Raw genomic sequence first — 12,764 nt, 5'->3', positions numbered from 1 at the left:
GTAATTCAGACAATGCTGTTATCACTTAGTTATTCCGATCCTTTATGTGGGCATAACCACATCTAGTATGACAGAAAGAGTTGGTCTGGCTGCGAAGGCTAAAGGTATTTCAAGCTGGCGTCCTATGTTTTGTAGTCTCTGTTGAAGTTACAAGCTGATGAAACTTCAGATGAAAGGTCCGATTTGCCAATATACTCTCCGAGGGTCGTTCAGTGGCACCTGGGTACACCTGTTTCTTCTTACTCAGTCACATACAAGCCTTCATTTATCATTTGCAAAGAGAAGAGAAGAGAAGAGCAGAGCCCTATCACAAGGCGAAAAGTGGCGGGGAGCAAATATCTTATAAAAAGTTTCTTAGGTCTCCTTTGTCGTGTTTTCAGTTCTTTGGACCCAAAATGCAGTTTCACTCGCTAGGTAGGGGTCTTACTTTTGGAGGACATTCTCAGTAATTGTTTGTAAGTCCCACTTCTTGGTGCCAGTGTCACTTAATGTTTTTTGTGAGTTTCTCAACTTGCAGTGGTCTTTTTTTTAATATGTTTGTTTTATACACGTAAATATAAGTATGGAACATTACCATAACAAACCCAATCCCTTGACCACCGTGATGTCCCAGGTCAAATGCAGTACATTTGCAAAACAAGATTTCAATGCCATCCCCCACTTCCCATATCTCGTTTCCCCTATCCCAGTATCCTAGCTCATGTGCATATGAATCCTTTGTGTTGCCGCGTTCACCCTCCCAACAAATACTAGCGGTGAGTGTGTGCGACTCACCCGAACTCCCTATCAGTTGCTATCCCCCAGCTATTCCAGATTTTCCCAAATTTCTTCAGGCAGTCTGGTCCCTTATAGATCTCTCGTTCCATCAACTTACAGTGTTTCCTTCCCACCTCCCAGTCTAGTATCCATGAGGGAATCCTGGAGCCCCATCTCTGAGCAATATCACGCTTTGCCACCATACATCCCAAGTTCACTAAAATCTCCTGATATCGGGCTAGGTCCATTGGTCCCCATGACAGCTCCAGAGTGTGTGGAAGAATGTGCCCTCCGGTCCGCAGCCTCGAAGGCAACATATATCATTAACTCTGCCCATCTTATAAAGTAACATGCTCATATGGTAGGCCCTATCTAAGATTTGAACTTGCAGCACAGTCTTGCTGTGTGGGTGTGTGTCCAATACTTTGGGTCACAATCATTTGGGTGTGAGGTTCACTTCTTGCAGCACAACGTGTGTCATTCTTTAAATGTGAATTTGTCACCTTGAAGCACGGTTTTAACTTGCAGTGGATGAGTCTCATTTTCTGGTCTCATTGTTTGTTAGTCCCGTCCCTTTCGGTGCCTTCTCACTCGTTTAGTGTGAGCCTCACTCCTTAGAGTAGATTGTCACTCAACGAGTGTCTCTCACTGGATCACATTCTCAGTCTTGTGGTTTCTCAAGGGGTTTCATTGCGTTTAATTTTGCATAAGGATTTTGGTCTAACACCTCACATATATTGCTATCTTGGACTCTTGCCCTTGAGATCTCAGCTGAGACCAAGCATCGTGACAATGTGGCCATGACTTGTCCTCTGTAGTAGGACAGGTCAAGCATCTGAATGGTCCAGGGCAGGATTTCCAAAGACACTGTGCTTTGAGCAATCAACATAAAAACTGGAGTTTCTTTTGAGAAACTATATGCCACCAACTGCCTGGCTCCAGGGGTGAGAACTCCTTTGAATAAGAGGCGGGGAGATGAATGATAAGATAAATTTGAGTTGTGGAGGGCGGAGGAGGCGAAAGGGATAAGGGTGTACAACACCCAGAAAAAAACACAACAGCCAGTTACACCCAACACAACATGGTGACTTCCTCATCAAGGCATGGGCAGGGACTATCTATATGGAATATCCGGGCTAACACCAGTCAGATGAAGAGAGGGAGGTTAAAAGAGGGCACAGAAAAAACATGGGACCAGGCTCACAACATAATAGGTGTGGTGTGCAGAAAGGGGCAGGAACAGCTTAGGAGGTAGCTGTGCCATGGAAGGACTAATGATGAGAAACAAGTGCAGGGAAACAGAGGCAACAAACAATGACCGCCCGTGCAAAATGGCTGCCACAGTGTGCGGGAGGAGTTACAAAGAGTCAGTGGTGAGAGTGCGATGTGACCACTATCGCATGGTAATCTCATGAGGTGCAGAACTTGGAAAGTCTTCAAAACTCCTAGAAAGACTGATAATTGGCCTAGAACAGTGGTTCCCAACCTGTGGTCCGGGGATCCCTGGGGGTTCGCGAAGCCTCCTCAGGGGGTCTGTGACTATATGTGTGTATATATATATATATATATATATATATATATATACATATACACACAGATGCTAAACGTACAATTTAACATTTTAAAACGTACTGTAAGGAATTTGAAATTGGAGGCTAAAAATTAAATTAGTATCCTTAGATTGATTAGTGGGAGCAATGCAGATGCATCAAACAAAATATAGCATGGACGATGTGTGGCTTCTATTGAATTTAGACAAACTCCAAACTTCCTATTAAAATTAGAATTTTCTTTTTTTTAATTTTGTTTGCAAATAAAATTTAATCTGTTATCATTTGTGTATGTGTTTGATAGAATGCTTGTTCCTATATTTTTCGTGTGTTGTTTTATGGTTCAAATCATAAACAGTGTTTAAGCTGGGGTCCCTGGCTTCCAGTAATGACTCAGTGTGGGGTCCCCGTATTCTAATAATGATTCAGTGGGGGTTCCCCTGTTCCAGTAATGATAAAATGTGGGTCCACAGAAGTCAAAAGGTTGGGAACCGCTGGCCTAGAAGACTGTGCTATAATAGCTCCACTTCTGGCCACCAAGGGAACCCCAGAGACTCCGGCGGGAACCCCCACTGACAGGTTATCAAAGACAGTCACTGTTTCAGGCTGGGTCTGCTCACTTAAGAACTTCCAGATTAGAACTTTCAATATTTTGACCCATAAAATGTCTTTTTGTAGAACCGATTACAAGTTTTTTGTGCCGCAATAAACAGAAAGTCCAGTGAGCATGGGTGGGTGGTTGGAATAAAATACAGAACGATGATTCCTCCAGCATTAGGTAATGTTGATTGAATCCATTAATGTGCTGGGCCGTAAGTAAACAACATTGTCAATCAATCAGTTTTGGTAAACCGCAGCTACTCACTCGTGAGGGTCTCAAGGCGCTGGCGGGGCCTCATCTGAAGAGCCACGTCTTGAGGTTCATCCTGAAGAAGGTGAGCAATGGCATTGGGATACATAAATAGATGGCCAGTACTCATGCAGCTGGCCTGGGATGTAAGACAGATACCTAGGAGCCAGAAATGTTTGTTTGTCAGAGGAATCGGTCTAAGCCAAGGTGGACCAGATCCCTAGCAGATACTTAGGAAAACTATTTACCACAGATATAAGATGTCCTGTGTTATACTGGGGGTATACCAATCAGCATTTATATAGCAGACGTCTGGCAGTGGTTTTGCCTCTTAACACTGTTGACTGGCCGGAATGTGCCGCCCAGCTCTAGTGCAGCCAGCACTTTGGTAACATCTTGTAAGACAGCAGTCTTATGGCGCCATCTTGTGGTGGAGCCAAATTACAACATAAGGCCAGAAAACAGTGTATGGAGAGTGCTCCAGGAGGCACAGTTTGGTTTCCTGCCTGCTGAGTGCCCTTCACATCACATATTAATAGAAAATGTACAATGCAGTGATTGTACAAATGCCACATGATTTTTAACACACACATCTCCTTCCATTCAAGGCCTATCAAAGAGTAAACCAAACGTTTTCATTTAGGAAAAACTGGATCACTGATGAATTACACACCCCTAAAAATGCAGCATTTATAAATTACTTGCATTTTCTTTATTTTTGTAGATCTGCAGTGACGTAGATGAATGTGAAAGCCTGAACGCTGTATGCGTCCCAAACTCCATCTGCGTCAACACACTGGTAAATGCAGGCGGTGCATCTGTTTTGCTTCCATGTTGATTGCTGTTGACGAAAAGCAGGGGAGAAGCGTGACAATGCACCCTAATATTTGCAGTTTAAGAGTTATTTATTGTGTTTTTAATTTGACACTTAAAATAAAATGCACATCACCCACACAGACGCACACGAAGCTTGAACTTGTTTTGAATAACGTTTGATGTCTGTTTTGTGGTGTTTTGGGGGTTATTCAGGTTGGAGTCAAGGTTTGTCCAAGTTACCATGACACTGACTGAGTAATGGATGTTTTTTCTGACTTTTGTTTTGGTCCGCTAACTTTGTACATGTCACTTTGGGGTACACATCTACACTCAGGGAGGGCAATGTAGGGTACTCTATTGGAATCATTTCCTTTGTGTTCAAGCAGAAAATACCTTGCAGACCAGCCAGGGCTTGAGCTTTCTTTTTTTTTTTTTGCATTTTAGCGCATTTAAAGCCTAAATTCTAGGCGAGTCAAGAACCTCCTTCAAACTTTTTATTCCTTGAAAATGACTGGATCACTTTTCACCATTTTCGTGTGGGCAGTAAATTAATTGTACTCGCAAGGCAGATTTGATGATATTTGATGGGGATAGTTTTGAATTATTTCACTATTTTCTTTTTTCTGATTTTTATAAAAAATACATTTTATTTTTCCAATTCCTTTAGCAAATGGATTACTCCAAAAATTACAAAAAACAGAGTTTGAAATATTTTAATGACACCAAAAAAGAGTGTCCAATGTAGGATTGGAGGTGACGAATCAACCCCAGATTTTCAGGCTCTCCTGATACCCGCAGAACATAAGTTAGCCAACAGTTTATCTGGACGAAAATAATTTACATTGCCAGTGGTTAGCCTGAAAATCTGGCCTGGATCCTATACTCATGGACCTGCGTTGGACCTATGTATCTTTATATATGCAGATTTTCTCGCTTATACACATGTTCACGTAGGTTTTGTTGTTCTTTATCAAAAAAAACATTTGTATTTCACAATAAAAACCTCTGCTCTTCTTTTAAGGGTTCATACAGGTGTGGGCCCTGTAAACCGGGCTATGTTGGAGGCCAGACCTCTGGCTGCAGGATGGAGCGAATTTGTGGACCTGGACAATCTAGCCCATGCCACGAAAGAGCGAGCTGCGCTATTGAGCGCGATGGGACTGCACTGTGCATGGTAATTCCCAGGATTTTACTCTTTGATGACTGTTGTAGGATTTTTAGGGCCAAAGTATGATTCCCCTATGCCATTCTTTGCAAACACTGTAGCTCTCACTCATGAATTTAACAGACAACTCCTGTGATATTACCGCACCCAGTATTAAAACTTTTTTCAAAGAGAATAAAAATCGTCCAGGTCTTACCTGGAGGACTTTGTTCCTGGAACATGGTCTGGAATTACAGGTTGACACTGATTTCTGCATGTTATGCCCTGTTTCATAGGATTTTTAGGGGAATAACTTGTAAAGCCACTGTAATACAGCAACCTGGTGTAGTAATACTGCTTTACAATTCAATGGACGCTCCTAGTGATAGTCTAGGGCAGGGTTCTGCAAAGTCGGTCCTGGAGAGCCAGGTCCATGCCAGGTTTTTAGCATATCCACATTTAGAAAAAAGATGTTTCAGAAATCTACATTTTTCTAAATGTGGATATGCTAAAAACCTGGCATGGACCCGGCTCTCCAGGACCGACTTTGCAGAACCCTTGCCTAGGGGTCCATTGTATTCCACCTTGTGCCACACACTCTTCCACCTCTATATGGCAACCAACAGACCCTCTGACTCTGCTTCTAGGGGGTAGGTCTGTGTTTCATTGAAGCCATTTTAAAACCCTTTTTTTGAGTCCAAAAAAACCCACCGAAACCTCCAGTCAGCAAGTCAATGAATCCAATTCATTGGTTCACGTGTGCATTTTTTCTCCCAGTTTTGGAGCTTTTTTATTTGAATAGCTTCCACAAGTCACTGAAATGCTTCCGGTGGCCAGAGTGCGATTTTTTTTTACAAACCCCATTGAATGTTGCGGCCTTTGATTTGCTCTCACAACCTAAAATTATAAATCGGGACCATCCTGCCTGGTGTTTCAAACAAGGAGTGACTTTTTGTGGAAGCCACTTCTAGTGTTTGCACCTCTGAAGCTGTCTTCCCACAGTTTCACAGGAATATGACTCTTAGGGGGACAAGTGGAGATGCATTATTCTTTCTACCGCGCTCTCCTTTGGACCTGGCCTACTAAGCGGTGAACACTGTGAAAATTTGTTGGAGTAGAGTTAGTCCTGTGATTGACATTTTAGGAATTCACAAAGAATTCCAGGAGAACTTCTGAGAACCTCTGAATCACAAAAACAAAGTAGTGCTATTAATATCTGTAAATATCTGTAAATTTCCGCGTACAGCTATGTGGCATAAAAGTTGTATTGCACATAAAATGGAGTAAGGCAGAAGTAGTAAAAGAGTGAGTCAAAGCAAAAGCTTTGGAGTTGTGCCCAGTTACTACAATACAGTAGGGCACTCTTCTGATAGTGCTTGAAGACAGTTCTAGCAAAAGTTAAGAGAGCAGGGTTGCTAACAATCTCTTCCCTGTCCATGTAGTGTGACGTCGGCTGGGCTGGGAATGGCTACATGTGCGGGCGCGACACTGATATCGATGGATTCCCTGATGAAAAACTGCGATGCCCGGAACAAAACTGTAGAAAGGTAAGAGAAGCATGTCAATTGTGAAGAAATTGTGCATCTCCCAGAGTACCAGAATGGATTAACAGTCTACAAATCTACCTCTTTGCTAGGATAACTGTGTGACCGTGCCGAACTCTGGCCAGGAGGACGCCGACAGGGATGGCATTGGGGATGCCTGCGACGATGATGCTGATGGTGATGGGATAGCAAACTCCGAGGTCATTATCCCTAAAATGTATCCTTAATATCAAATATTTCATGGATTGCTCCCGCTCTATGGCTGGGGTTTTCTTTGTTCATGTTAGCACAAAAAAGTAAACCTTTGCTGGCCAATTAATTCTCTTTTCTTTAAAAAGGATTAGCACAATTCTCCTGTATGTTGTTCTGCCTTTCTCTAATGTTAGATTTGTTGTGCTTAAACACATGAAAAGGAGAGGTAGGAGGTCTGTTGATGCAAAACATCTGAAAGCTGCCACAAATTTGGAATATTGTGGCATTCACAATTAAACTGCAGGTCGTGTCCAGCTCTGCAAACATTTGTCAATGTACACCAATAAAAAGGTGACGTGTGTGTGTTAAGGTTTGGGATCACCTCTAAATTCAACAAGGTGTGGTGGAAGAGATTTTTTTCCATGGGAAACATTGATCTGCATGCAGGCAAAAGCAAGTGCATGGCTCCTTTTAAATGGGTAGGCATACCTTGTTAGGGATAGGCAGGGGCAGGGTAGCAACAAGCATTTGCAATGCAATGGCTCTCGCGTTTGCTTGAGTTAGAGCTATTAGTGTTGTAAATTCCTAACTGGACTTTTCTTGCCACATAAATTGAAAATGAAAAGTAAAACAGTTGGCATAAGCGAGCTGATTCAATGCGCCACGGCCGCCATGAGCGCGAAGGAGAGACACAAAAGGAAAAAGAAGTTCACTTGCAGTCAAACGTATCAACAATTGAGTAATTATTCATGTAACAGGGTCGGTGTCCAAGACGGTAACAAAACTGCCCCAAGTGGGGACAAAGGTAAAGCATTTACCAATGATAACAAAGTGATCGTGATGGGCGTGCGGTGGGTAGGGTTAAAAGCTCACAGATATATTACAACAGGCCAGAGCGCTTGTATGCTCAACCTAAAAAGGGAAAATGAGAGCTCCTTGAAGCCCTTTTGTGTTTGCCTCCTGTAGCTGTCTGAGCAAAACAAATTTCTCCTTAGGACCAGGTTGAGGCACACTGTATAAGAACCAGACACCGTCAAAACGATTGCATTCAATGAAAAGAAACGTATAAGTGAGCCAGACACTGTGATAGAGATATCTGGGCTCGGTCTGTGAACCAGTAGCATCTTGAAGTGTTTTGCAGTCTTTGATCTTTGAAAAGTGAAATGAAAGGAACATGTAATTAGTGCTTTCATTTAGAATTAGCAGGAAGATACATGAAAGGGTTCCTGAAGTGTTGTTGCAGTCTTCTCTCAGCAGAATGTGTCTGATTTGGAAAATTGCTGAAATGCTTCAAATGTGCTTAATCTTCAGCAACTTGAAAGCCTGTTTTCTTTATTCTCTGGTCAAAGGCTATGCGGGTTCTTTTCCTGCTGATACTCTGGTTAAGTCCTTCAGCACATCTGCTAGCCTCTGCTTGGCCTTAGTGCTTAGGACAGCAACCAAGAGAGGAGTAGCTCATCGCTGTAACACACAGTTCAGCGACAAAAGGGGTGCTCAGGTACTCACTGACCGGTAGCGAGGGCCTGAAGGTAGTCTGCAAATACATAATTGTCCTTCCAAATTCAAAGTTAAGTTATGTCTTCAGCATTTGTGTAGCACTTCTACCCTTTGTTAGGACACCAAAGCGTTTTTATAATGTAGGCACCCTTTTTCAACTGTTATTGGTTTAACCTTAATCAACTGGTTGCTAGGTTATGTTTGATAGCTGTGAACTGTCTAGCTTAGCCAGTTCAGAAATGGTTTGTGTTGGTTAATGTGAAAGTTTAATGAGTTGGATGCCCCAGTAGGTTTTCTTCTTTCTTGTTAAGATGGGTCGGTGGATGTCCGTAGTTCTGCCTGTCTAGATTGATTTCTAGACAGCTTTGACAGCACCTGCTCTGGCAGCCCTATTGGTATCCTATACAATGCAGCACGTCTCATTAAACTGTTTGAAAAAGTTGGACAACATGACCCCAATAATCTCTCCTTCAAGCCTGCATCATCATTAAGACATGCTGCCTGACTTCCCAGGCCCTCAGCCATGATGCCCTGACATACCAGAAACTATACTAAGAACCAGGATGTTAGATTGGAGATGAAGAGGTGCCACCCTGGAGAGTCTCTCGTATTTAGAGTTCCACCAGGAGACAGAGACTTTAGTGCCTACAGAGATACTGCTGCGATCACAGGTCCTCTGAAGGAACTGAAGTTTCACTGTAATTGTAATGCATTTATATAGTGCTTACTACCCAGACAAGGCATCAAATAACTTTTCTGGCGAGTAGCACGCTACTCCGGAACCCAGAAGGATTAGTGGTGGATTACTATAGGGAAATATGAGTACAATATTAGTATTAGTATAGGGAGGCATGAGTTAATTTGAGCAGAGGACATGCAAATCTGTTAGTTGAATTGAGTAGAATAATGGAGGGATAGAGGTGGGAAGAATCCAGAAGTGCTAATTTGGAGATCATAGTAGTAAGATGAGGTTTGGGATGAGGAAAGGCGAGATGGAGGATGTAAAAGTCTGTAGAAAGGGATTAGGGAGGTCATAATAGTAAAATAGGGTTTGGGATGAGTCAAAGGAGAGATGCAGGTGAGAGAATTTAGTAGGGTTGTTTGGGAGATCATAGTCGTAAACTGAGGTTTGGGGTGAGCCAGGAGGGGAAGTGGGTGGAAGAGTCTAGGAGGGTAATTTTAGAGATCATAATAGTAGAATGGATTTGGGATGCGTCAGAAGGTGGAGATACAGGATGGATTGACAGAGGTATAGGGTGATGGTGAGACAGAGTAAAGCTTTCAAGACAGTATTTTTTCCTCTTGTACAGTAAGACTAAAGTAGTAAATGTATATATACATGATTAGATAATAAGGGAATATATGTGTAAGGAATATAATATATTGAGATTTAACATTATATCGTATAAACACAGACTTTCAAGAGTTGCAGTATTTGAAGTTAATTTATTTGCGTACTTTTATAACGTTATTTTATCTTTCCTCAATATTTCAATAGTGAAATTTTGTAGATAGTTAAGATAATATTTACCTATCATGATAGATAAAATGAAAACAGAGATTCATAAGCATCTAATGAAACAACTTATATAGAAATTTTGCAATGACCTATGAACACGTCAAGGGTAGAATATATATATATACCTACACACACACATGTACATAATATATTGATATATACACATATATACACCTACACATACATATACATATACATACGTATATACATTTAACCATAGTTAAAATATACATTTGTTAAACAGGCCTAAAGAGCATGTATATATTTTAAGATAAAATAGTTATTATACATATTTGTACTAAGAAATACACATATCTAGATATATACATATAGTCAGATTATAAAACTGTTTACATACACAGGGATATGCAGTCCATTGCTGTTGGAGTATGGTGCTTATGTAGGAAAAAGCTAACTCTTGAGTAGTCTTTTGAAAGAAAGATAGTTATCCGTGGATCTTATATTTGGGGGTAATGAATTCCATAATTTGGCAGCTGAACAGAGAAAGATGTACCACCTATTGTCTTTTTCTTGTATGGTGGTATTTTGAGGTGGGGTGCCAATCTTGAGCAGCGATTTCTTTGTTGAATGTATTTGGTGATTTTATTCCTGATGAAAAGCGGTCCTGTTCCATGCATTGCTTTGTGGTTGATACAAAGCAGCTTGAAGGTGGATCTTCTTGCAAATGGTATCCAATGCAGGGCCCTCAAGGCAAGGGAGATGTCGGCTTGTGGCTTTACATGTAGAAGTAGTCTGGCAGCCGAGTACTGAATGCATTGTAGTTTTTTTATAGTAGATAGAGATGATCCATGGTAGAGGCCATTGGCGTAATCTGGTTCAGATAGTACAAGAATGATAATAGCCTGCATCTTGTGTGGAAATTTAAGGTGGGGGAAAGATGCGTTGCACAGTTTTCATGGTGATGAATCTTGATCTCGCTAATTTGTCCACTTGAGCATTCATTGTTAACTTGGAGTCCATGGTAATTCCAAGGTTTCTTACTTCCTTAGATACTTTAGGAGATGGTCCCAGATCATCAGGCCAGGCGCAGAGTGGGTCATGATTTTTCTAATCGCCACATGTGAATATTTCCATTTTGGAAGCATTCAGTTTGAGATGGCTCCATGTCATCCACTGATCAACGGCTTTGAGGCAACTGAAGATTTGTGAGTTTCCAATGTCTTTGGGACATTCCAGCTTAAGGAGTATTTGTGTGTCATCTGCATAATGGTAGCATGTGAGTTGAAATTCATTGATCATTGCCGGTAATGACATCATGTAGATCGTGGGTGAGGGACTGAGCCTTGAGGGACTCCTGCTTTTGTGAAGTAGGGTTTGGACGAGAAAGGGGGAGTATGGATGACATTAGTTCTGTTTTGAAGGTAGGACGTGATCCAGTCGAGAGCATTCCCCCTTTATGCTGGCTTCATAGAGTCTTTGTATTAGGGTGTCATGGTCAACTGTGTCAAATGCAGCAGAGAGGTCCAGGAGAAGTAGTACAGCAACTCCATTGTAGTCTATTGTGTTTTGAAGATCATCCCAGATGGTGCCGAGGACACATTCAGTGCCTCTTCGTGGGTGGAATCCAGTTTGGTAGTCTGAAAGTATGGACTTATCTTCAATGACTTGTAGCATATGGGCGTAGGCTCTCTCTATCAGTTTGCCCAGGAAAGGTCCATTTGTGAATGGTCTGTAGTTGTTGGGGTCATGCGGTTCCATGTTTGTTTTCTTTAGTAAAATTCACTTTGTGATATTTGTTTGAAGGAGTGCAGAGGCTGGGTTGACTTTTTGGAAACAGGTTTGTGCTGCTGGTTTTCCTTTGTTTTCAATAGGAGTCTATTGTGTTTGCCTTGGTTGTGTAATGATTTGCCAGTTTGTCTGTGAATTCTTGAGTAATGGGGTGAGTTCCCTCCATGCATTTAGGTCTTTGAAACTAGTTGAGAATTTTATAGAATTCTTTATTTGCAAATTACTTCTGATTTGTTGTTTTATCTTTTTTAGTTCTTTATTTCTCCAAGGTGCTTGTTTTCTTTTCTCCTGTTTTCTTTTTCTGAGTGGTATTAGGATATTGAAAGCTTCATGTAGCTACTCATAAAGTTTTTGAACAGAATTTATTGTGTCTAGATCTGTGTTGGCTGCTAGTTGTGTTTCTAAGTATTCAAAATTGAGTTTGTTCCATGGTCGATAGGTGGATGTATGTATGGTGGTCTTGGGTGTGCTGATTTGTGGTGTTTTATGTTGGAAAGTTACCAAATGTGGTGGTCTGACCATGTGACTGGTGTGATGCTTTGAACAGTAATTAGTACTGGGTTTGCAAAAATGACATCCAGGATGTATCCAGCGATGTGTGTGGAATTGTGTAATATCTGATGTAGGTTTAATGTGAGTAGGCCAGTGATGATAGCTTTTGGTTGGGGCATATTGGGTTTGCAAACCAAATGTTTAGGTTCCCAACAATACATAACTTGAAGTATTATGTTACAGGGCTTGAAACTGTGTCCAGAAATATGTCTGGGAATGTTGAATTGATAGGTGGTGGTCTGTAAAGGAGGAGGACGTTACAGGAGGAAGTTGATGTAGGGTTGCATCTGGTGATGAGGGCCTCACAACCTGAGATGTATTGTTTGTTTGAATATGACAGCTAGTCCACCTCCTCTTATGTTGTTTCTCTATATTGTGTTCCTCATCCAGCAGGCCTAAAAGGCATTTTGTTGGGTCTGTGTGTTGGTGGTGGAGATGGTGATTGCGAGTGACATGGTGAGTTGTGTTGTGCGGATATCATGTTCAATGCATCCACACAACAGTGCATTTACACAGAAACATTTTTTGTTTTTTTCAAAGTGTGAGTTTGTTTTTTAAACTCTAAAACTTAATGCCCCTGACAAGCTGTCTTTTT

At 41.5% G+C, this 12,764-nt stretch overlaps 1 protein-coding gene across 1 annotated transcript in view; it reads left to right on the top strand.

The window, feature by feature from the left end:
- COMP (cartilage oligomeric matrix protein) overlaps positions 1-12,764 on the top strand; it is a 181,728-nt gene that overhangs the window by 58,463 nt on the left and 110,501 nt on the right. Inside the window, exons 6-9 of the mRNA XM_069217074.1 lie at positions 3,881-3,955; positions 4,994-5,146; positions 6,559-6,663; positions 6,753-6,860. Coding sequence (XP_069073175.1) covers positions 3,881-3,955; positions 4,994-5,146; positions 6,559-6,663; positions 6,753-6,860 — 441 coding nt within the window. The remainder of the gene's footprint in view (positions 1-3,880; positions 3,956-4,993; positions 5,147-6,558; positions 6,664-6,752; positions 6,861-12,764) is intronic.

This window comes from Pleurodeles waltl, chromosome 12 (genome assembly GCF_031143425.1).
Source record: "Pleurodeles waltl isolate 20211129_DDA chromosome 12, aPleWal1.hap1.20221129, whole genome shotgun sequence".
Lineage (NCBI taxonomy): Eukaryota > Metazoa > Chordata > Amphibia > Caudata > Salamandridae > Pleurodeles > Pleurodeles waltl.
This window is presented reverse-complemented; position numbering and strand designations above follow the sequence as displayed.